The 23324-nt window shown below is 58.5% G+C and overlaps 1 protein-coding gene across 15 annotated transcripts in view; it reads left to right on the top strand.

The window, feature by feature from the left end:
* The window catches only part of DTNB (dystrobrevin beta), a 136322-nt gene that overhangs the window by 42349 nt on the left and 70649 nt on the right, over positions 1-23324 (top strand). For 10 of the 15 annotated variants that reach the window (XR_004239216.1, XM_032103895.1, XM_032103891.1 and 7 more), the window contains 2 exons: positions 6439-6516; positions 19147-19230. Coding sequence is in view for 12 of the 15 variants with exons in the window: in XM_032103895.1 (XP_031959786.1) it covers positions 6439-6516; positions 19147-19230 (162 nt within the window). In the remaining 3 variants the exon portion in view is untranslated. Of the gene's footprint in view, positions 1-6438; positions 6517-13583; positions 13748-19146; positions 19231-23324 lie in introns of those variants that run through there. The other 5 variants (XR_004239215.1, XM_032103894.1, XM_032103893.1 and 2 more) reach the window with 3 other exon arrangements.

The raw sequence follows: 23324 nt of genomic DNA, 5'->3' as shown, positions 1-23324 counted from the left end.
GGGAACAGCTCCCGGAGCCGCGGGCAGCCGCTCCCGGAGCTTTGTGGGATCGGCTCCGAGGGATGCAGGAGGATCGGCTCGGACGGGAGTACAGGAACAGCTTGGAGGGACAGAGGAGCCATCCGGAAAGGGATGCGGGAGAGCCGGGAGAGGGGTGGAGGGGCTGCTCGGGGGGGAGGATGAAGGATCAGCTCGGAGAGGACGCGGGAGCCCCTTGGAGAGGGGCGCAGGAGCAGCTTGGGCAGGGATGTGCTCGGGGTGTGCTCGGGGTGTCTGCCTGGGCAGCCTGGCACAGGGAACACCCCAAACGTTCCCTTCCTCTCCTCCCTGTGAGTCAGCTCAGAGCAGGACAGAACAAAGTCCTTGGGAAGTCTCATCCCGTGCCTTGTTTAGCAGGGGTTGTTGTGGGTCCAGCCTCCGTTCCCACCGGGCATTCCCGAGGGAAGCAGCCGGCTTTGGCAGGACACCTTGTGAGTGTTGTACAGATTGCAGAGGAGCCGAAGGCTCAGTAACCTCTGGCCAGGTGCTGCTGCTCCATTTCCCAGCTGGAAGAGCAGCCGGCGGAGGCAGCTGCTCCGAGCCTTGCTGGGATGTGGCACTCGCAGGAATGGGCTGTTATATAAAAACCAGCAGAGGTTTCGCGGTAAAACTGCTCAGAAACTCTACAGTCTGTGCAATAAATTGTATTTATCATCACCAGCTGTTGCTGTAGTCCCCAGGGATTGATTTCTCTCCGTTCTCATCTGTAAAATCCCAATTATCTGTTTATAGTCTCAGGTTTGTGATTGGTTTTTAACTTCTCGTTGTGTTTATTTCTGACAACCTGAACAGAATCACCTTCAACTCTTTTTAAAATTACTACAAACCCTGTAAAATTAACATTGAAATTTGTCATTCCTGCTGCTAAAATCCCCTCAATTTGCAGTTTTCCAGAGGACAGAGCACAGAGATCAATCCCTGAGTCTCCTGCCCAGGCACATGGAACGAGGCAGGTAGAGAGGCGCTGTCAGATCCGAACGTGTTTGAACTGTTTCCCTTTGGCAAAAATTTAGGCTGCTATTTTTGGATTAGACGTTTTTAACCTACATTGTTGGTGGATTAGAAGTTGTTTGACTTTCTCGGGGTGGCTTTGGGCTCCTTTGCTCCTGAGTGGCGTCAGGAGCACCAGGCACAGGAAAAAGGGGCTGGAGCAGCTCCATGGAGGCACGTGGGGAGCTCAGAACTGAACTGGGCACGAGCCCAGGTGTGCCCAGGGGGACAAGAGGCCACTGGCCCCGGGGCTGTGCCAGCTCTGGGCTGGCAGCAGGGCCAGGGCAGTGCCCGTCCCCTGTGCTGGCACTGCTGGGGCACCTCCAGTGCTGGGGGCAGCTCTGGGCCCCTCCTGACAGGAGAGACCCTGAGGGGCTGGAGCGTGTCCAGGGCAGGGAACGGAGCTGGGAAGGGGCTGGAGCCCCAGGAGCGGCTGAGGGAGCTGGGAAAGGGGCTCAGGCTGGAGCAAAGGAGGCTCCGGGGGGACCTTGTGGCTCTGCACAAGTCCCTGACAGGAGGGGGCAGCCGGGGGGGTCGGGCTGTGCTCCCAGGGAACAGGGACAGGAGGAGAGGGAACGGCCTCAGGCTGGGCCAGGGCAGGCTCAGGGTGGACAGCAGCAGGAATTTCTGCATGGAAAGGGTGCTCAGGCCTTGGCAGGGGCTGCCCAGGGAGGTTTGGAGTGCCCATCCCTGGAGGTGTCCCAGGAAGGGCTGGAGGTGGCACTCAGTGCTCTGGGCTGGGGACAAGGTGGGGACCGGGCACAGGTTGGGCTCGATGGGCTGGGAGCTCTTTCCCAACTTCAGTGATTCTGGGACTCTGGGGGTGTCCAGGGAAGCAGACACGTTTCTCATTCCAGTCCCCTGCTGAGCAGTTTAAGTGCAGGCACTGGCTGGTCCCTCCTGTTGAGCAGAGCAGGAATGAACCTGCCATGTTCCCGTATTTCCATGTTGGTTTTCCTGGAAGTTGCTCAGGCGATTTCCCTGGGATGAGGTGATGAGATCCAGATTAGGAGCACAGTTGTATTCCTGTTTATTGGGAAACGAGTGCTGCCTCAGCATCCCCACGGATGTGTTTGCCCTTGCTGCTCTCATTGCAGGAGTGTTGGATGCTATTTTTAAACAATCCCTGATTTTCCTTACAAATGCTCTGTCGGGAAGCGGCATGTTCCAGCTGCTAGCAGGTGTTTGTGCTTGGAATGGCACAGAGGCTGTGCAGGGAAGGGGTCAGTGCCCTCCTGGAACCACGCACACCACTCACTTCAACTGCAATCCAGCATTCTGAGGGAATATTCGAACTCCACCCCGCTGTGGACCCCAGCTGAAGCAGAACTTCTGAAGGATTTGCTGGAGGAGGAGGTGGGGGCTGCAGGGGCTTTGTCCCCTGGGCCTGTGCCTTCCAGGGACACCACAAACACCTTTCCCTTCTCAAGTTCGTTCCATATGCAGAATTAATTGGTTTGCACAGCCTGGAAATTCAGGTTACCCCGATTTTGGGGAAGTGGAGGGGAGGGGTTTGTTCCTGGCTTGAAAAAGAAACCGAGGAAGCCCCAGCAGCCCCAGAGCCCCAGCTCTGTCCTGGACTTTGAACAGAGCCTTTGTACTGAACAGGGGAAATAACAGGTGACAAATTCCCCCTTTCTGCTGGAGTTCTCAGGGGATTTCACTGGGGGATCTCCGAGCTGAGCTCAGGACTGGCCCTGAGTGCTGCTGCCCTGGATCCCAGGGAGGGAAAAGGAGCCCCTGACTGCAGCAGAGAGGAGGGGAGAGGTCGGGAATTCCTGGGTGCCCTGTGGCCGTGTGTTCAGAAGGTGCCTGGTTTTCCAGGGTTTTCCCTGGAATGCAGCTCCATGAAGTCCTGGCCCCTGCCCTGGGGCTGCTCCTGAGGACAGGGTCCCTTCCAGCCCACAGCCTCCTGTGGATCTGTGCTTCCATGAGCCTTTCCCCTGTGGCACAGCCAGGCCAAAAAGCCCCATCCCTTGTCCCAGGTGAAGTCCAGCTGCTCCAGCAGCAGCAGATTCCCTTGGGATTAATTTGTGGCACTTTTAAATCCCTGGATTCCAGTGCGGAGCCTGTTCCTGGTGTGTCCAGGTGTGGCTGCTCATTTCCGGGGGTAGAGCAGGGTGTGGGCACTGCCAGCCGTGCCTGCAGCTCTCTGGGTCCCTGTCCCTGGCTCCCAGGGCTGGCACAGCTGGATCTGGGTGGTCTCTGTTCCTCCTGCTGGTCCCTGCAGCCTCTCCTGCAGCTGGGAAGGCTCCAGCTCCCGGGCACCGAATCCCAGAGTGGGTTGGGAGGGACCTCAGAGCCCATCCAGTGCCACCCCTGCCATGGGCAGGGACACCTCCCACTGTCCCAGGCTGCTCCCAGCCCCAATGTCCAGCCTGGCCTTGGGCACTGCCAGGGATCCAGGGGCAGCCCCAGCTGCTCTGGGCACCCTGTGCCAGGGCCTGCCCACCCTCCCAGGGAATAATTCCTGCCCAATATCCCATCCAGCCCTGCCCTCTGGCAGTGGGAAGCCATTCCCTGTGTCCTGTCCCTCCATGCCTTGTCCCCAGTCCCTCTGCAGCTCTCCTGGAGCCCCTTCAGGCCCTGCAAGGGGCTCTGAGCTCTCCCTGGATCCTTCTCTTCTCCAGGTGAGCACCCCCAGCTCTCCCAGCCTGGCTCCAGAGCAGAGGGGCTCCAGCCCTGGAGCAGCTCCGGGGCCTCCTCTGGGCTCTCTGCAGCAGCTCCACGTCCTGCTGATGTCCTTTAGATTTGAAATTCAAGAAATCCAATCTGAAATAGTTTCAGAGGAGCTGCCCACTCCAACAGCTCGGTGTTCTCATTGTGGCAGAGCCTGTCAGGGTTTCCTGGTGCAGGAAGTGGAGTAAGAGAGTAGAAAATAGAGGAAGACTTGAAATTCTCTGTCAAAGGCAAGGAGGTGATTTATTATTTCTTAATCCAATCTCCTGCCCAGGCCTGGCCAGGCATTTCCTGTGTAGATGCTGCCTGGGAGTTTCCCCCTCGTATTTTTGGGCAAAAGAGCTCCAAACACCTACACTGGTGTTCCTACAGTTATTTCCCAATTTCAAGTTCATGGAGTGGCTCCTCACAGATATTTGACCTCAGCCACAAGTACAGCAGAGATCAGAAGATTACAACCTGTGCAAAGTGGAAAATGCCAACAGAAAATCAGGTGTTTTATAGAAGAGCTTTAAACATTCCAGTTAAGAGCTCATCAGCCCTGGGAGCCGTTCCGGGCACTGCTGCGCTTCCCTCATTTCAGTTCCTGCTCTCTGGGTTTCTTTGTGTCTTTGCTTGTTCACTGTGGCTGGGTTTGATTGGAAATAAATCCAATTTATATGGAGGTTGCCATCAAAGCACCACATAATTGGCTGCTAAAGAGGAGGTTTGGGATTACAGTTCTGTCAGTGAAAAGAATGTTTTCCCAGCTTTTAGTCATTCCTCTGCCTCTTCCCTGAACCATCCCTGCTTTTCAGCCTCCCTCAGGAATTGTGGCTCCTGGAATGGACTGGGATTCCATTTGTGCCTGGCAGAGCCAAGCACACAGAACCCCCTCGCTCCCCAAAACCTCCTGGTTGGCTCGGGGTTGTTCTCCTGGGTTCCAGCATCGCCCCAGGGATGTTCTCCAGCTCCAGCCACGGCCCCGTGTGCCCTGGGCAGTCATTTTATCTGAGAATCATGGAATCATGGAGCATCCTGGGTGGGAAGGGCTCCACAAGGATCCTCAGTCCCATGGGCACCCCAACAACCCCACCCTGGGCATCCCTGGCAGCGCTGTCCCAAGGCTCCTGGAGCTCTGGCAGCCTCGGGGCCGTGCCCATTCCCTGGGGAGCCTGGGCAGTGCCCAGCACCCTCTGGGGGAAGAACCTTTCCCTGATCTCCATCCCAAACCCCCCTGGCCCAGCTCCAGCCGTTCCCTAGGTCCCATCCCTGTCCCAGAGGGCAGAGCTGCAGCCCCTGGTAAGGTCTGTTTTCCCAAGGCGAGTCCAGTTTGTGCCCCTTGGGAAGGGGTTATTGCACCCCCACTTCTCCCCTTTCTGGTGTGAATTTTATTGTTCATTATCAGCTCTCACATTTTTCAGTAGCATCTCCCTCTCCTCGGCTGCCTCGGTGCCGCCCAGGGAACAGGGAATGGATCCTTCTCCGGCGCCCTCGGGAGCGCGGGAGCAGGGAGAGGCAGCGGGAGATGCTTCCTTAGATTGCAGTAATAAATAAGGAGCCGTAGGTGCAGGTTTGTTATCTAATGTACCCTGCACAAAGGGAGCCGTGCCTTCATTTCCCCCTCCCTCCTGATAGCTCCTGAGTGCTTGGAGGGTAAAGCACGGGACGAGAACGTCCCTCCAAGAGCGCCGGGGGTTTGTGCAGGGGGGCAGCGCTGGCCAGGGCTCGGTGCTGGCACGAGCTGGGGGGCCCCAGAGCTCCTGGGGACCCGACCACATCGACTTCCACAAGAGTTCCAGGGAACTGCTGAGCTCTCCAGCAAGGGCAGCGTTCAGGTGGTGGATTTAGACGGGATATTGGGAAGGAATTGTTCCCTGGGAGGGTGGGCAGGCCCTGGCACAGGGTGCCCAGAGCAGCTGGGGCTGCCCCTGGATCCCTGGCAGTGCCCAAGGCCAGGCTGGACACTGGGGCTGGGAGCAGCCTGGGACAGTGGGAGGTGTCCCTGCCCATGGCAGGGGTGGCACTGGATGGTCCTGGAAGTCTCATTTCAGAGGCTGAGGAACATCTCTGGGTATCACTGGAGGGCAAGTACTGATTCCAAGACTTGCCATGAGCTGCCGTGGCTCTTGGCAGAGCTGCCCCTGTGTCCCCCTGCTCCCAGCACATCCACCAGCACAAAGGGAACCCCCAGGGTTTGGGAATGGCAATAACTGGCTCTTCATTCCATGGCTGGGGTTTATGGGACAGTGAGGAGCACAAGGTTCCATCCATTTGTTTATTCCAACCACCTTTGCCTTGTTAAAATAAACCTCAGCAGGAGTTGGAGGGCTGCTCACTGCAAGAAATCTTTCATTTTCCTCAGACATTTCATTTCTTCAGACATTTCTTGTTTGAAGTGTCATTTCTTCAGACACTTCAAACAATTGCCCTGATTTGAGCGGTTCCTCCGGTAGTTTGAACCACTCAGCAACACCAGGGCTGGGCTGGGTGCTCAGAAATGTTCATTTTCTCCATTTTAGTGGGACACAGAACTGGGAGGAGCTCTAGAGCAAAGCAACCTCCTCAGGTGTCACGCGAGGCGATTCCTGTCAGGCTCCTGGCCTGGCACTGCCACAGGACACAGGGATGGGCTTTTTCCAAGTGCTGGGTTGTTTCCTTTGGTTTTTCGGGTCTCTGACAGGGTCTGGGTTTGTGCTGGGTTGTCCTTGTTGGTTTTTGGGTCTCTGACTGTTCCCTGTGTCGTTGCAGCCCCCCCCGGCCCGTGAGTAACATGAACGAGGCCATGGTGACCCACGTGTCCTCCGGAGCGCCCACGCCAACCAAAAGGTACAGGAGCCTCAGGCTCGGGGTTCTTCCTGGGGAAGGGATGGGATACTCGCTGTGTGGGCTCTCCTGATCATCCCAAATCCCACTGGCCCTGCAGAACAGGGTGCAGCTCCCCCAAGGGAGCCAGGAATTCTGTTCTCTCCAAAGAGTGATTTTCATTTACTGAGTCCATGTGGTTCCGTGGCCGGGACTGAGGAAATACCTGGAGAGGTTTTGGCTTTCCTTTGTAGCTGGAATTCACTTCCCGAGCTGGGAGAGGCTGGTTTCGTGTCACGGGCTGCTCCTCTTGCCAGGGGGGATCCTGTCCTGCAGTGTCACCACTCACGATGGTCCCAGGCCCTCCACCTCACCCAGCTCGGCCGCTGGGAGCTGCCCTGGCTGGGAGAGGTGTCTGGGGTGGGGCTGGGTTTGGGATTGCACTGACACGGTGACCACATGGTGTGGGTTAGATCTGAAAATGAGCAGGAAACCCCCTGAATGGGGACTTCCACTGTCCTTGTTAGGGGGGCTCAGGGGGAGCAGCTCTGTGTGGGCAGAGCTGGGAATGAATGAATAAATAAATATTCCTGCCGGGAATGAGGAGCTGAACTGGCACTGTTTCAGTGGCCAGGGGTGCTCCAGAGGCAAGGCAGAGCCCCCATTTCCAGCAGCTCCAGGCAGAACTGAGATCCCTGGGTTTTCCCTCTGCTTCCCTCGGCAGAACGAGTCGTGTCCGTGGGTACAGACTGCCTGTCCTACAATTCTCCCCAAATCTCTCTGTAAATCCTTCCCTGGGATTTCTGCCAACACTGCTCCGTGTGCAGTGGCTGTGGGAGCAGCCAGGGTTGGGGGTCCCTGGCACTGGGGGCTCTCAGGACGCCCTTGGACAAGGAGTCAGAGAACCTTTCCTAGGCTGCCTTTCCCATGAAAGGACAGACAGTCCTGGGAGGGCCCTGCCAGGCCAGGCTGTTCTGTGATCCAGGAGGAATTTCCCCATGGAAAGGGTGCTCAGGCCTTGGCAGGGGCTGCCCAGGGAGGTTTGGAGTGCCCATCCCTGGAGGTGTCCAAGGAAGGGCTGGAGGTGGCACTCAGAGCTCTGGGCTGGGGACAAGGTGGGGACTGGGCACAGGTTGGACTCGATGGGCTGGGAGGGCTTTTCCAACCTCAGGGATCCTGGGATTCTGAGTGCTGAGGGTGTCCTGGATCCCTGTCTGTGGCATTTCCAGGTTCGGTGACTCCCTCTCACCCTCTGTGGCCCTGAACCAGGTGGGAGCAGCCCTGGGGAGTCAGGAGTTAGAGGGAATTGCAATCCTTGGCTCCTGCCTCAGCTCGCAGGAGGCTCCGTGTGCCTCCCAGCGTGTTCCCACCCGTTTCTTGGGATCATCTTTCCCAGTGTTTTCAACAGCACTGGCTGGAGCCTGGGTACATGGCTGGGTCATCCATCACCTGGATTGTTGGGAGGAGCAGCACATGGCTCTGTCTCCTTGGATCCTCCTTCCCTTCCCGCCTGGAGAACGTGCAGGTGGCAGCACTCAATGACAGAGTGAGGTGAGGGAGGGGAAAGGGGCTTTTCCCCTCAGAAAATGCGTGTATTCCTGTTTGTCAGCTCTCACATGCCTGATTACAGGGCTTTCCCCAAGATTTATTGCAGCTTCTCCTGCCCCAGGTCAGTCCCTGCTGCAGGGGCTCATCACTGACTGAAATGAAGGGGTTCATTTCCTGTGCTGGAGGCTCTGGCACATCCTGGCAGCTGGAATTGCAGCTGGAGGGGCCGCTCCGGAGAGCAGGGGGGGCTTGGGAGCTGCACTTCAGTGTCTGGAGCTGCTCAAAGTGGCCACTTCTCCCCTGGCTTCTGCTCGAAAGCCAGATTTGTTCCTACAGTTATCATATATTTTACATACCGTAAGAAATGATGGATGAAGATGTGAGAAGTTGTGGTTTTGCCTGTGTGGGGACACAGAATTCACCGTGAGGGCTGGAAGGGTTGGGCTCAACCCATCCCTGAGTGGCCTCAGTGCTGAAAACTCTGAAAGGGCAAAAGCACAGCAGAGGTTCCCAGAAATCTCTTGGATTTCTGTGATTTACAGTGGGAGCCAAAGGCCGAGTCCTGCCTGAATCCATTCCATTCTGAAGAGCATTTTGATTGTTTGTACCTCCACCAGATGTTCCTCCTTCATGCTGTGAGACTCCAGTTCCCACCAGGACAATCATCCAAGGGGATTTCCTTTCTTTCCCCGAAATACGGCGCAAATCTGGATCAGTTTGTCCGAGGGCGCTTTCGGAAGGTTGGGAAATGGACACCTCCAAGGGAATTGCTTGGGAAAGGGAACTGCTCCTGCAGTGGGCCAAGTGCAGCAGGCACTGCTGGGAGGTGCAGGGGGTTCCCTGGAGATGTGGGGCTGGAGAGGGCCTGGGCAGGTGGAGGTAGCACAGAACTGATCCCTGCACAGCTCGGAGAGCCCTGGGCATGGGCTGGAGTGGGCAGAGCTCAGCCCAGGCTGGGCCTGGGGAGAAAGGCTGAGACCAGCAGGGAGGGGGATTCTGCCCCTCAGCTCTGGAGCCAGGCTGGGAGAGCTGGGGGTGCTCACCTGGAGAAGGATCCAGGGAGAGCTCAGAGCCCCTTGCAGGGCCTGAAGGGGCTCCAGGAGAGCTGGAGAGGGACTGGGGCCAAGGATGGAGGGACAGGACACAGGGAATGGCTTCCCACTGCCAGAGGGCAGGGCTGGATGGGAGATTGGGCAGGAATTGTTCCCTGCGAGGGTGGGCAGGCCCTGGCACAGGGTGCCCAGAGCAGCTGGGGCTGCCCCTGGATCCCTGGCAGTGCCCAAGGCCAGGCTGGACACTGGGGCTGGGAGCAGCCTGGGACAGTGGAAGGTGTCCCTGCCCATGGCAGGGCTGGCACTGGGTGGGCTCTGAGGTCCCTTCCCACCCAGAGCAGTCTGGGATTCCCATTTCTGGGTGGTTTCACCCGTTCCTTGCCCCAGGAGCCCCAGGACAGGGCAGTCCCAGCTGCTCCTGGGACACGCTGAACGCAGCCATTCACCAGCAGGGCAGCACAGAAACCCCTTTGTGTGATTCCCTGCTGTTAAAAACATGGAAGTAACTTCCCTTTGACAACTGCTTTTTTGGAGGAACAAGCCTGAGCTGAAAGAACAGGATTTTAATGCCTGAATTCACTTTTTCTTGTGACCTAAAAAGCAAACAACAAGCAAAGCAAAGGAGCCCTTCTCAGTGTTCCTGTTGAGAGTCTCGTAGGAGCCTCCATCACTTCCAGCCTCCCCACTCTCAGCTTCCAGGGGGAGAACATCCAGAGGGGCTCCGAGCTGCGGCGGCTGCGCTCCGCACGGGGCAGGAGCTCCGTGCCCACCCCAGAGTGCTGCAGGCAGAATGGGCTCAGGGAAGGGTTTCCCTGCAGGAGCCGAGGTGGGAGCAGCAGTGCAGCCCCAGCCACCCCAGCTGGGGGGAGACATCCCAGTCCTCGCATCGTCCACCCTGCACAGGGGAGGCTTCCACTCCCGAAGGCCGATGGATTCTCTGGCACATTCGCTGGGAGAGGCTCGGAGCAGGGGGCAGGTGGAGCAGGGGGGAGCTCTGAGTGTTGGCAGAGGGGACATTGCAGTGCAGCCCTGCTGGGGTTTGGTGGCTGTGATCCCAGAATCCGGGATCACTGGGGCTGGAAAAGCCCTCCCAGAGCATCGAGCCCAACCTGTGCCCAGTCCCCACCTTGTCCCCAGCCCAGAGCTCTGAGTGCCACCTCCAGCCCTTCCTGGGACACCTCCAGGGATGGGCACTCCAAACCTCCCTGGGCAGCTCCTGCCAAGGCCTGAGCTCCCTTTCCATGGGGAAATTCCTGCTGCTGTCCACCCTGAGCCTGCCCTGGCCCAGCCTGAGGCCGTTCCCTCTCCTCCTGTCCCTGTTCCCTGCGAGCAGAGCCCGACCCCCCCGGCTGCCCCCTCCTGTCAGGGACTTGTGCAGAGCCACAGGGTCCCCCCGGAGCCTCCTTTGCTCCAGGCTGAGCCCCTTTCCCAGTGCCCCCAGGGCCTCTTCCAGCTTTCCAGCCCCTCTATCCCAGCCTGGAGTGCTCCAGGGGCTTGTGGTGACCCAACTGCAGCAAACCCCAGCATTTCCCTGATCTTTACAAGGAGCCCTTCTGAACAAAGGAGATGATTCTGTCTCCTCTGCAGGACCAGGCCAAGCCCATTCAATGTCATTTGGTTCAGTTGATTTATTTTGAATCCCTTCAGGAATGGATCTTTTCCCTCCTGTCGTGGTCACTGTGCTCTGCTCCTCTTTCAGTAACTCTGTTCCAGGCACAGCCTGGCCCCAGTCAGGTTAATGACGAGTCCTTCCCCTTGAGCACCCCCAGACTTTGTTTGTTCCCTCGGCAGCCGTGCTCAGTCCGTGCTCACGGAGGAGCTTTTACCTCCAGGAGAGAATTAACCTGGTGTGTTTGTTCTGTTCAGAGGGTCCAGGGAGAGCTCAGAGCCCCTTGCAGGGCCTGAAGGGGCTCCAGGAGAGCTGGAGAGGGACTGGGGACAAGGGCTGGAGGGACAGGACACAGGGAATGGCTTCCCACTGCCAGAGGGCAGGGCTGGATGGGATATTGGGCAGGAATTGTTCCCTGGGAGGGTGGGCAGGCCCTGGCACAGGGTGCCCAGAGCAGCTGGGGCTGCCCCTGGATCCTTGGCAGTGCCCAAGGCCAGGCTGGACATTGGGGCTGGGAGCAGCCTGGGACAGTGGGAGGTGTCCCTGCCATGGTAGGGGTGGCACTGGATGGGCTTTAGGGTCCCATCCAACCCAACCCAGCCTGTAAGTCCATGGATCATCCCACGGTTTTCCCTAGAAAGGTCTGTAGTCTCTGTTGCCCTTGTGGGCCCCATAAAGGTTTGGGGCTGACCCCATCCCAACCACCCTGCATCGACAGCAGAGCCGAGTCCCCCTCAGCTGCAGCAATGTCCCCGCTCAGTCCCAGGGACAAGTGTCCTGTTTGGGGTGACAGAGCACAGCTGATCCCCGCGGCCCCTCTGGGACAGCCCAGCAGGGCCTCGTTCCTCCCCTGTGCCTGGGGCAGCCTCCAGCAGTGTGGGTTCAGTTCCCTGGGGCTGGGAAGGGTCTCTAACCAGAGTTCCTGTTCAGCACCAAGCCCATAAAAGCTGTCACCGAGTGCTGCCTCTGGCAAAACAAAACCCTGCATTCCTTCTCCTGATTGCTGAGCAGCCTGGAAACCGGGCACGTTGTGTTGGCTGGGGCGAAACGTGTTCTTGCAGCCTAAAATCCCAATTATGTGCAGCTCAAGAGCTGGAGTTGAAGGGACGTGATGTCACCTGGCTGGACAATGTCCCAAAGCTGCCTTTTTGCGGACATTTCATTTCCATTAACCCTGACTGGGATTATTTTCAGTCTCGTGCTCCCGAGGTCCCTGATTCTCTGCTCCTCCCAGTCCTGCCTTTGTTTTGTTGGTCCCTGTGTAGCTCTGCCGTGTCCAGCACCACTGACCCCCCGCAGGTCTGTCCTTGCCCAGATGTGGGCACAGCTGGGCAGCTCCTGGCTTTTTCATCGGAACCCGCAGGACTTTGCTCCGCCCTCAGCTCTGAGCAGGGATTCCCACACCAGCGCCGCCGGTGCTGTCCCTTGGGGTCAGTTCTGTCCCCACAGTAGGTTTTATTTGCTGGGCAGCTCCGTTTATCTGCTGACAGCTCCCAGTGTGCCTTTCCCCTTTGTTCCCTTGCCCACATCCGTGTGTCCAGGCCCCAGTGCCACCCGAGAGGGGCTGGCACTCCTGGCACTGCCGTTTTCCTTGGACACAGGCAGAGCACGTTCCTCTTCTTCTATTCAGCTTCCTCGACCTCTGGGACCTCTGGAGATCCCAGCTCCTGTTTAGCCATAATTTTAGCCCCAAAAGGGTTTTGGGGGAGAGTTTTTGGGTGCAGGAGGCCCTGGCTGGGTTGTGCAGAGGTGTGGCCGTGTTTGTGCCGTGAGTCATCCTGCATCCCATAACGCCCGGGACAGACCTACCCAGCACCAAAATTGGCTTTAGTTTGGAAAAGGGATAAAAATCTCTTTGTCTGGAGATAGGGGAGGTCCCAGCTCTCCCAGGTGACAGAGGGACACAGCCAGGAGCGGGGAGGGTCCTCGGGGGCTCCGTGGGGCGTCCCAAGACTTCAAACAAAAAAGAGTGGTTCGTTTATTGTTATTTAAATTGAGCTCTGGGTGCCTGCGGGTGTTCATCCCTAACCTGGGGCTGAGGGGGGAAAAAGGGCCCAAAAGCAGCTGCAGGGGGAACGCTCGGGGACGTTCACACACCGCTCTCCACAGGGCAGAAATTCAGGATCAGGGGGAAAACGTGTGGATAAATACAGAGGGAATCTTGGGGTTGGGATGTGCTCAGACTGTCCCTGCAGCAGCCTCGGGGCACGGCTGGGGGACAGGAGAGAGAGAGCCACGGCAAGGTCACTGCTGGGGGACACGGTCACTGCTGGGGGACACGGTCACTCTGCTGCATGCCCAGGGTGCTCTGGGGACACCTCCTACCCCATCCCACTCTGCCCTCACACAGCTCAGCCCAGCTCCTTGCCCTTCTCCTGGGGTTTTCCCTTTCCCTGCTGCTGCTGCAGTTGATCCCAAATGCTGCCACTGAAGGGATCCAACTCATTTGCAGGATCCCGGGATCCCTGAGGCTGGAAGAGCCCTCCAGGATCATCGAGTCCCAGCTGTGCCCAATGCCCACCTTGTCCCCAGCCCAGAGCACCGAGTGCCACGTCCAGGCCTTCCCTGGACCCCTCCCGGGATGGAGGCCGTGGAAGGGGCTGCCCAGGGAGGTGTGGAGTCCCTACCCGGGCTGCCTGACAGGGGCTGATGGGTCAAAGGTGGCACTCGGTGCTCTCAGGGGGCTTCTCCAGCCCAGTCCTGTGGGATCTCGAGGAATGTGGTGATCCCTGTGCCTGAACCCTCAGCTGATGCTGTGGGAGCCGAGCAGGCACAGCCTTGCCTCCCATATTACTCCTGAATCACTCGGTGAATCCTGTCCTCGTGTCATGCAGAGTGGGGTGATGTCCTAGGTGACCTCAGCTTCTCTTTGCATCCCTCAGGGGGGAAAGCAGCACGGCAGAAGCAGGGACCCCTCTGGGCTCCATCCAGGCAGCTCTTCCCAAAGCTTTTCCCTCCCCAGGAGCCAGAGCAGCACGGTGCAGCCTGTAAGGATTCCCCAAGGTGTGAGCCAGCAGAAGAGAAATTTACAGGGATTTCTTGGTGTAAATTACAGGATTTAAAATAAATTGTCTCATGCTTGGCTTTCCTGGTAGATTTTCAGAACAGGAATTAATTTAGGACACCAAAAGTGCCATTTAAATACCTCTAATTTATTGAGCTGCTTGTACAGGAGCAGAGCCAAGTCTCAGTGGGTGAACTTTGGGGCAGGAGCCAGTGAAGCTCCCAATCCCCGTTCCCAGACGTGTGGGTGCCTGTTCCAGCCCCAGGCTGAGCACCCAGACCCAAAGCTGAGCCAGGGAGCAGCACCAGGAGAGTCCCAGAGCTCAGGGAAGACTCTCCCACCTCGATTCTCTCTTCCCACCTCACATCTCTTCCCTCTCCCCTCAGGGGACCGTGGTTGCCATTATTTCCTGCTGTCTCTTGAATTGCTCTGGTGTAACCTGGATTTGTGTTTGGTGGCTGTTGGGATATGGAAAGTGTGGGAATTACCCCTCAAAAACCAGGGTTTAATGAGGAATTCACTTACAGCAGTGGCTCGCCTGGGGGAGGAGCTGGGGACCTGTCCTTGGGACCATCTCAGCCTCTGCAGCCAGGCTGGGAGAGCTGGGGGTGCTCACCTGGAGAGGAGAAGGATCCAGGGAGAGCTCAGAGCCCCTGGCAGGGCCTGAAGGGGCTCCAGGAGAGCTGGAGAGGGACTGGGGACAAGGCATGGAGGGACAGGACACAGGGAATGGCTTCCCAGTGCCAGAGGGCAGGGTTAGATGGGATACTGGGAAGGAATTGTTCCCTGGCAGGGTGGGGAGGCCCTGGCACAGGGTGCCCAGAGCAGCCGGGGCTGCCCCTGGATCCCTGGCAGTGCCCAAGGCCAGGCTGGACACTGGGGCTGGGAGCAGCCTGGGACAGTGGGAGGTGTCCCTGCCCATGGCAGGGGTGGCACTGGATGGGCTCTGAGGTCCCTTCCACCCAAACCATTCTGGAATTCCATGACTCTACTTTAGTTATTAAGACAAAGGAAGGTTTTGGGGTGGCCCTGTGGGGTCGGGGGGTGACGCTGCTGTTCCCTGGGCTCTGTGGGGGCGTGAAGGACCTGCCCAAGGCCCGAGGGGTGGGAGCCTCCAGCTTCCCGAGCACGGAATAAACAATCATTCCGTGAGGGCAGGGAGTAAAACCTGCGGGGAACAGAGGGAGCAGACCGTGCCAGGGGACGGCTCTGCCTCGGTGGGCGGCCTCGGGAAGGAGGGAGGGAAGCAGCGATTCCCCAGGGAGCGGCTCGGCGCTGCCACGGGCCCAGATGGTGTTTTCATTGCGCTGCGAGGCCCGGGCGAGTCTGCTGCTGTGTGGGCACAGCACCAGTGGGAAAATCGCAGGCAGGGAAGGAAAACATCAATATTTTCCTAGCAGAGGGAGCACGTGTCAGGTGGGATCCCACGGGATCGGTTCCCAGCTCAGCGCTGCTCAGTTCGTGTCTGACACGGGGAACAGTGACACTCGGGGGGACTGGGATTCTCCGGAGGGCAGCCTCCAAATCAGACCCTTCCCAGGGCCTGAAGGGATCCCTGGATGAGGTGAGGAGAGGGAAGGGGAGGAGTCACCCTTGGGATGTGATGGGGAGAGGCAGGGAGGTGGCAATGCCCAGCCCAGCCCAGGTCATCCCCAGCCCAGCCCCTGTGATCCCAGCCCAGGTGATCCCAGCGATCCCAGCCCCGGTGATCCCAGGTGATCCCAGCCCGGGTGATCCCAGCCCAGCCCTGGTGATCCTAGTCCCGGTGATCCTAGCCCAGGTGATCCCAGCCCCGGTGATCCCAGCCCGGGTGATCCCAGCCCAGCCCTGGTGATCCTAGCCCCGGTGATCCTAGCCCAGGTGATCCCAGCCCCGGTGATCCCAGCCCGGGTGATCCCAGCCCAGCCCTGGTGATCCTAGCCCCGGTGATCCTAGCCCAGGTGATCCCAGCCCCGGTGATCCCAGCCAATCCCAGCCCAGCCCCGGTGATCCCAGGTGATCCCAGCCCCGGTGATCCCAGCCCAGCCCTGGTGATCCCAGGTGATCCTAGCCCCGGTGATCCCAGCCCCGGTGATCCCAGCCCTGGTGATCCCAGCCAATCCCAGCCCAGCCCCGGTGATCCCAGGTGATCCCAGCCCCAGTGATCCCAGCCCAGCCCTGGTGATCCCAGGTGATCCTAGCCCCGGTGATCCCAGCCCCGGTGATCCCAGCCCTGGTGATCCCAGCCAATCCCAGCCCAGCCCCGGTGATCCCAGGTGATCCCAGCCGATCCCGGGTGATCCCAGCCCAGCCCCGGTGATCCCAGGTGATCCCAGCCCCGGTGATCCCAGGTGATCCTAGCCCCGGTGATCCTAACCCCGGTGATCCCAGCCAATCCCAGCCCCGGTGATCCCAGCCCAGCTCCGGTAATCCCAGGTGATCCCAGCCCCGGTGATCTCAGCCCAGCCCCGGTGATCCCAGCCCAGCCCCGGTGATCCCAGGTGATCCCAGCCCCGGTGATCCCAGCCCAGCCCCTGATCCCAGGTGATCCCAGCCGATCCCAGCCCAGCCCGCTCCCGGCTCAGCGCTCCCGGTGCCCGGTACAGGTAATTCCGTACCTGCGGGCCGGACCCGCAGCCGCTCCGGTGCCAACGAGGTGTCACCGAGGTGCCACCGCGGTGCCGCCGCTCCTCGGGAAGGTGCCAGGGAATGCTGCAGGGCGCGGTGCCGGGGCAGCTCCGGGACACACGGAACTGTTCCCCACCCTGGCCGAGGCCAACGTGGAACCCTCGCTGAAGCCGCAGGTCCGGGATTGCTTTTCCTGCCCTTCCGGCAGGGCTGTCCCCTCTCCCCACCCCCGGCTGCCCGCCGAGGTGCTAATGAGCACTAATTGCTCTGCGCACGCTGCGGGGCACGCCGGGGACGGAGTGCCGGGGGGATTAAACCCGGCCTCGGCCCCCTCGGGCTTTCCCAGGGAGCTGGGTGCACTCAGAGCCGGCTCCTTGGAAACGGGAGCTGAAGGTGCTGCCAGCAGAACCCGCCCAGCTTTGTGTGAGCCGCGGCTGGCACTGCCACGCAGCTCTGCCCGAGGGGACATCCTGTCTGTGCCGTCTGTCCCCAAACGGAGCGGCTCGTCCAGCTGGGAAGGTGCCAGCACAGGGACACAGCTCAGGGCTTTCACTGAACTGCCGATCACAGGAACATGTAAACGTGGACCTGAGAGCCCCTTCCAGGGCCCAAAGGGGCTCCAGGAGAGCTGGAGAGGGACTGGGGACAAGGCCTGGAGGGACAGGACACAGGGAATGGCTTCCCAGTGCCAGAGGGCAGGGCTGGATGGGATACTGGGGAGGAATTCCCGGCAGAGGGTGCCCAGAGCAGCTGGGGCTGCCCCTGGATCCCTGGCAGTGCCCAAGGCCCGGCTGAACATTGGGGCTGGGAGCAGCCTGGGACAGTGGGAGGTGTCCCTGCCATGGCAGGGGGATGGGGGTGGTTTTGAAGGTCTCTCATGACCCAGACTGTTCTATAATTCGCTGATATTTTTGGAGGCAGCTGAGGGATGCTCTGGAGGGGGCTGGGTACCCCCAGGCATCGAGAAACAGGAAGGGGAGAGCAGATCCGGGCTGGGAACAGTGTCCAGCCTCACGTTAATTCCGTGTAGCTCTGATTTCCCTTCCCAAGCCCAGGAACGCTGCTCGTTGCCGCAGCTGTTGCCCTTCATTTCTGACGGGCTTTTAATGAGCCCTTGGAGTGGGTTAGAATGGGAAAGGTCTGGGAATCTGTTGTGGCCACAGCTCCAAACACACCAAAAATGGAGCTTTTCAGCATTTGCCTAAAGATTCCTCGGGGTGGAGGCGAGTGTTCAGTCTCCCCAGCACAAACCCCTCGTTCCACAGGCTGCTCCTTCCCCGGGGGGCTCCACCTGGGTAATTCCTTTTTACCTCTTTGTCATAAGGTCTGGCTCTGCCCCCGGCTGTCCCTGCACGCAGCTGAGGAGAAAAGTGTTAGTGTGTGAGAAAACGGGGCTTCTCTTCCCGGGGAGAGCAACAAACGCCCTGTTCGTAGAAGCTCCTGGAGGGAAAACTTCCTGGGCGTGTGGGGGGGAGGAACTGACTGCAGGCGAGGGAGGGAAGGAGCGGCTGGAATACCCGGCAGGAATGACCATGGGATTGTGCTACAAGGACGGTGGCACCTGCCCAGGAGCCGCTGCCCGGGTGATGCTGTGATCCCACGCTGCTCAGGACCTGCATCTCCCCGGGGAGAGGCCCCCTCTGCCCGTGCCCCATTCCCTGGGGGACAGACCCTGCTGGAACCACCCCCCGGCTCCGGGAGTCCAGCGGGGCAGAGCGGCCGTGTCTCCCTTTGCTGGAGGAGGGAAGGATGTGCCTTTGTGTGCAGTGTCTGGGCTAAAAAAAGAACCATTTTGCTGCATTTTTCCTGGGGTTTTGCTCCATTCCCTGAGATCCTGCTGCAGAGAGCAGCACCTGCCAAGAGGATAACACAGAAAAACAGTTATTTATTACTTATTTAGCTCTGGTTCTATATTAGTTCTGACAAATATTTCTTGCAATCGATCTCTGTTCATAGAAATTCTCCAAACTGCAGCAGCTTTATTTTCATGAGTCCTCAAACCAAACAAAAACATCCATCAAATGCTGGGTCCGTGGCAGAGGCAGCACTGGTGACCAACCCCTCGTTTGTCAGATGTCATCACTTCCCTCCTGCTTTGGTTGTGGTTTGGGCTTTGGGGCTGTTTGTTTGGGTTGTTCATAGAAAGAATGGTCAGGCCTTGGCAGGGGCTGCCCAGGGACGTTTGGAGTCCCCATCCCTGGAGGTGTCCCAGGAATTCCTGGAGGTGGCACTCAGTGCTCTGGGCTGGGGACAAGGTGGGCATCGGGCACAGCTGGGATTCAATGGGCTGGGAGGGCTTTTCCATCCTAAATGGTTCTGGATTCTGGGATTCTGAGAACAGGGAATGCTGCTGGGGTTGGATTCTCCTGTGCCCAGGCATGCTGGCTGCAACCATGCTCAGGAGTCTCTTCCTTAAAGACCATGGATCCTACTGGGAATTCCAAGAGGCTCCACAGCTGCCCTCGTTGAACATTTACAGAATTCCAGAATCCCTGAGGTTGGAAAAATCCTCCAAGGTCATCCAGCCCAAACTGTGCCCCATCCCCAGCCCAGGGCACTGAGTGCCCCGTCCAGGCCTTCCTGGGACACCTCCAGGTTTGGGGACTCCAGACCTCCCTGGGCAGCTGTGCCAGTGCTGGATGTCCCCCAGCGTCCCTCTCACTGTGTTTGCCCCCGCACAGCAGAAGTCTCCTCGCCCTGTAATTCATGGAAACCCATTTACATTTTCCCCCCATCCCTCCTGCTGCTTTTGCTTCGTCCCCGTTGGCTCCGTGTCCGTCGCTCATCCCTGCCCGTATTTATGTTGTTTTTGTTTGCTCTCCCTCCCGCCCCAGGTGCCAGCGCAGCAGCCCCGACCCCGCCCGCGACGAGCACGCCCTGATTGCCACCTTTGTGAGGCACCTGCGGAGCGGGGCACGGTCAGTGCCGACAGCCGGGCTCCGGGGACGCCCCGGGCTGTGGGGACAGACCCCCCCCGCGCCGGGGACACCGAGTGCCCCTCGCACCGTGGGCAGAGGGAGGGAAGGGCGTCGGTGTGCCCCGAAATCTCCGTGCCACCCCGGGCACTCGCCCTGTCAGAGAACCCCTCACACAAACCCTGTTTATCATTCCAAGTGGGTTAATCCATTAACTTTTCTCTCCCTGGCCATCCCGGAATCTCATCTTTCACCAGTAGGAAACTTTCTGGTTTCTTTCCCAGGCAGCTCATGCCCAGCTCTGTCCTGTAACTCATCCCTGTTCTTCTTTCTCCTCCCTGCCTTTCCCTCCCCACCCCAAACGCAGCCCCAGCCCCATCCTGGCCCTGTCTCTGTTCCTGGATCCAGCTCTTCCAGCCCCTCCACCGTGACCTGCCCCACGCAGCCGTTTCTGGCTCTGCCCTTCCCAAAAAACAGCAGTAATGCTTTGAAGAATCAATTCCTTTTATCTCGGGGTTGCTCTTTGTGCACATTTATATTTCATGGCTCTGTCTGTGCAGGGGAATTTCCGCCCGGAGCCCCCAGAGCAGCGCTCCCGTTCCATCCCAGGACACAGCCGGGGGCTCCAGTTCCACTCCAGGGCCCAATTAAGTGGTGCCTGTGCAGAGCCAGGGCTGTGCTGGGAGGGAGAGGCGGGGTCAGGACCTGAGGGCTCTGTGGGGCTCACTCTGTCCGTGCCTTCACCCTCTGGCAGTATTTTTGGAGCCCTGTTTCATCACTCTGTCACGCAGAAATTCGTACCCGCTGCTGCGTGGATGAAGGGCATCTCCTGGGAGAGGCCGGCGGTGAATCACTGCTCTCACCTGCAGCAGCTGAGAGCCCAAAACGTTTTCCACAAGACTCTAAAGCCCAGGGAATTTCAGACTCTCACCTTCACTCCATTACTGCAATCCCTGCATTTGGAGATGCAGAGGAGTCTCTCTTCAAGCTGTGTACCGAGCACCTCGAAGAGAATACAACACGTTGAGCTGCTGTGTGTGTCCCAGAATCCCCGTGTTGGGAAAGGCCCCCAAGGTCACGGAGTCCAGCCTGTGACTGATCCCCACCTTGTCACCAGCCCAGAGCTCCAAGTGCCACGGGCAGGCATTCCTGGGACACCCCACAGCTCACAGCAGCCACGGAACATCCACTGCAGCCAAGGTTCCTGAGTTTTTCAGGCCTTTAAATTTAAGGAAGTCACGTGGTGCTGTAGCCAGAGCAACAGTGGTTCCTGGGAGTTCCAAAGGGAAGGGGATCTCTTAAATCCTCATTTCTTCAGGTACAGGAGTGTCTTCCAAGGCAGCACGAGAGGCTGGGGACATCTGTGCTCCTCTGTCACTTCTCTGGGTCTTCACCCCTGACCCCCCAGAATCTCACACTGCAGGGTCTGTTTGGCAGCTGGGGGCATCGCCAGTGGCTGCTGGTGGCCTCTGTCCCTGGAACAGTCTGTCCTATCCTGTCTTGTCCTATCCCATCCTATCTGATATCCTATCCGATATCCTATCCTATCCCATCCCATCCCATCCTGTCCTGTCCTGTCCTATCCTATCCTATCCTATCCTATCCCATCCACTTAGAGAATCCCTGAATGGTTTGGGATGGAAGGGACCTCAAAGCCCATCCAGTGCCACCCCTGCCATGGGCAGGGACACCTCCCACTGTCCCAGGCTGCTCCCAGCCCCAATGTCCAGCCGGGCCTTGGGCACTGCCAGGGATGCAGGGGCAGCCCCAGCTGCTCTGGGCACCCTGTGCCAGGGCCTGCCCACCCTCCCAGGGAACAATTCCTTCCCAATCTCCCACCCATCCCTGCCTAATGGGAAGCCATTACAGGATGTATCAGCCTCTCTCTCGCCTGTCCTGCTGACACTTGGATTGTCCCAGCTGGGATTTCTGTCGGGGTTTGGCAGCAGGGCAGGGGAGTCTGGGCTGTGTCTCCACCCTGCCCGCTTGTGCAGGGTGTGATTCCATGGGAGCCTCCAGCCAGGATCAGATGGGGCTGAGTTTCCTCTGTCACGCTGCCCTGCCCGAGCCCTGTGTCACTCTCTCGTGTCCTGTCACTGCTGAGCTGGCTCAGGGACCTGTCCTGGCACAGACACCTTGTTACTGCTGTGTCAGGCCCATCCCAAGCCAATTTAATTTCCTTCTCTGGCTCCTCACACTGTCCTGGCGCTGCTGCCAGGAGGGCAGAGCCTGTGCTCAGCCCTTTCCCACGAACCCCTAAAATCCCTGTCCCTCCCTGACTCCTCGCTGTGGCTCCAGTGGATTTGGGTCTGTCCCCTCTGTGGCTGACCCAGGTGGCCCCAGAGCAGGTGTTGAACCCTCCCCTGGTCAGACCTTTGCATCAAGGCTGACCTGGAGCACCCTGGGATGGTGGAAGGCGTCCCTGCCCACGGCGGGGGGGGACTGGATGGGCTTTAAAGTCCCTTCCAGGCCAAACCATTCCACAATTCCCTGATTCCGTTCTCTGTGCCACCCCCGTGCCAGCCATGACCTGCAGCTCCAGGGGATGAGTGGGAGAGCTCAGGGACTGACTGTGCAAGGAGCACAACGTTGTCCAAAGGGGCCAGATCACCTGGAAGGGCGTTTTTAAGACAGGGAATTCTGTGTAAGCCTTCTCCAAACTTCTGCTGCTGTGGAACCCTCTGGACTCTCTCCCGGGTATCCTGCTCCCATCCGAGCTCTGGGTTTATTCTTCCCCTTTACTCCCTTTCCTGCTCTTGACAGCTGGGGGTGCTCATCTGGAGAGGAGAAGGATCCAGGGAGAGCTCAGAGCCCCTTGCAGGGCCTAAAGGGGCTCCAGGAGAGCTGCAGAGGGACTGGGGACAAGGCATGGAGGGACAGGAGCCAGGGAATGGCTTCCCAGTGCCAGAGGGCAGGGATGGATGGGATATTGGGCAGGAATTGTTCCCTGGGAGGGTGGGCAGGCCCTGGCACAGGGTGCCCAGAGCAGCTGGGGCTGCCCCTGGATCCCTGGCAGTGCCCAAGGCCAGGCTAGGACAGGACCTTGGAGAACCCTGGCCAGGAGATTGGCTTGAACTCCTCTTCCTTGTCACCTGTAAAATATTTCTAAAAGCAAACACCAAAAGGATTATCCTTTCTTTTCTTAATTACAGGTTGTTTTCAAGAAAACCAGAAATTGTCAATAACTATTTTGTAGCTCACTGTAATGAGAAGAGACGGCAGTTTCAGGAGAGTTTCAGGGAGAGGAATTGGGAGACACCAGATAACAGAAAGGGTGGAAGGGACGGAGAGATCTCTTAGAAAAGCAGGGGAAGATTTGTGCAGCCACAGTTGCAGAGCAAATCTGCAGGGAAGCAACATCGGGTTCAGGATGTGGGATGGGGAATGTTGTTGTTCTTCAACAAAGAACTGTGGGACAATAAATCAGGGTGAAGGTGTCTGTGCAGCTCCCCGAGCCTGGTCTGTCTCAGGTCTGTTTTCCCCCTGGTTTCACTCACCTTTCCCCAGCTCCTTCTTTCTCTGTGCACTTGGATGTCTCCAGGATTTAATCCAGCCAAGCAGAGGCCTCACAGTGCAATTTATGGTCATCCCAGCCCCCTCTGTGCTGACTGTGGGTCTGTTCCACCCCAGACATCACCTGGCCAACTCCAGGGGCTGGAAGAGTTTGAGTTGTTAAATTTGGTGTTACTGAAAAGAGATAAAATCTGCATTTTTAAATAACCATCACATTCAATATAGATTGGTTGCGTGAATAAAGAAAATACAAACCCTTGAAGTTTAGCTTGAGGAAATGCAGATTGTCTCCTGAGGTGGGAATGTGGGCTGGGAATTGCTTTTGTGGTGCACCAGGAATGTCTGGTTTGGTTTGCTGCTCTCTGTGGTGATGCTGAATTTCCCTGGAGCACCCCTGGGCTGCCCATGGATCCCACCTGGAGCCTCGGGAGTGGCGCTGGGAAGGCTCTGTGGCCTCGGGAAGCACATTCCTCATTCCCACATTGTTGTTTTCATTAAATCCCAGTTTGGTTTCTATACCTGATCCAGAGGTTCCCTTCACAAGGGAGATGGGATGAGGGATCTCTGCCCACCAGGGGCACAGC

The sequence above is a fragment of the Corvus moneduloides genome, chromosome 3, assembly GCF_009650955.1.
Source record: "Corvus moneduloides isolate bCorMon1 chromosome 3, bCorMon1.pri, whole genome shotgun sequence".
Lineage (NCBI taxonomy): Eukaryota > Metazoa > Chordata > Aves > Passeriformes > Corvidae > Corvus > Corvus moneduloides.
This window is presented reverse-complemented; position numbering and strand designations above follow the sequence as displayed.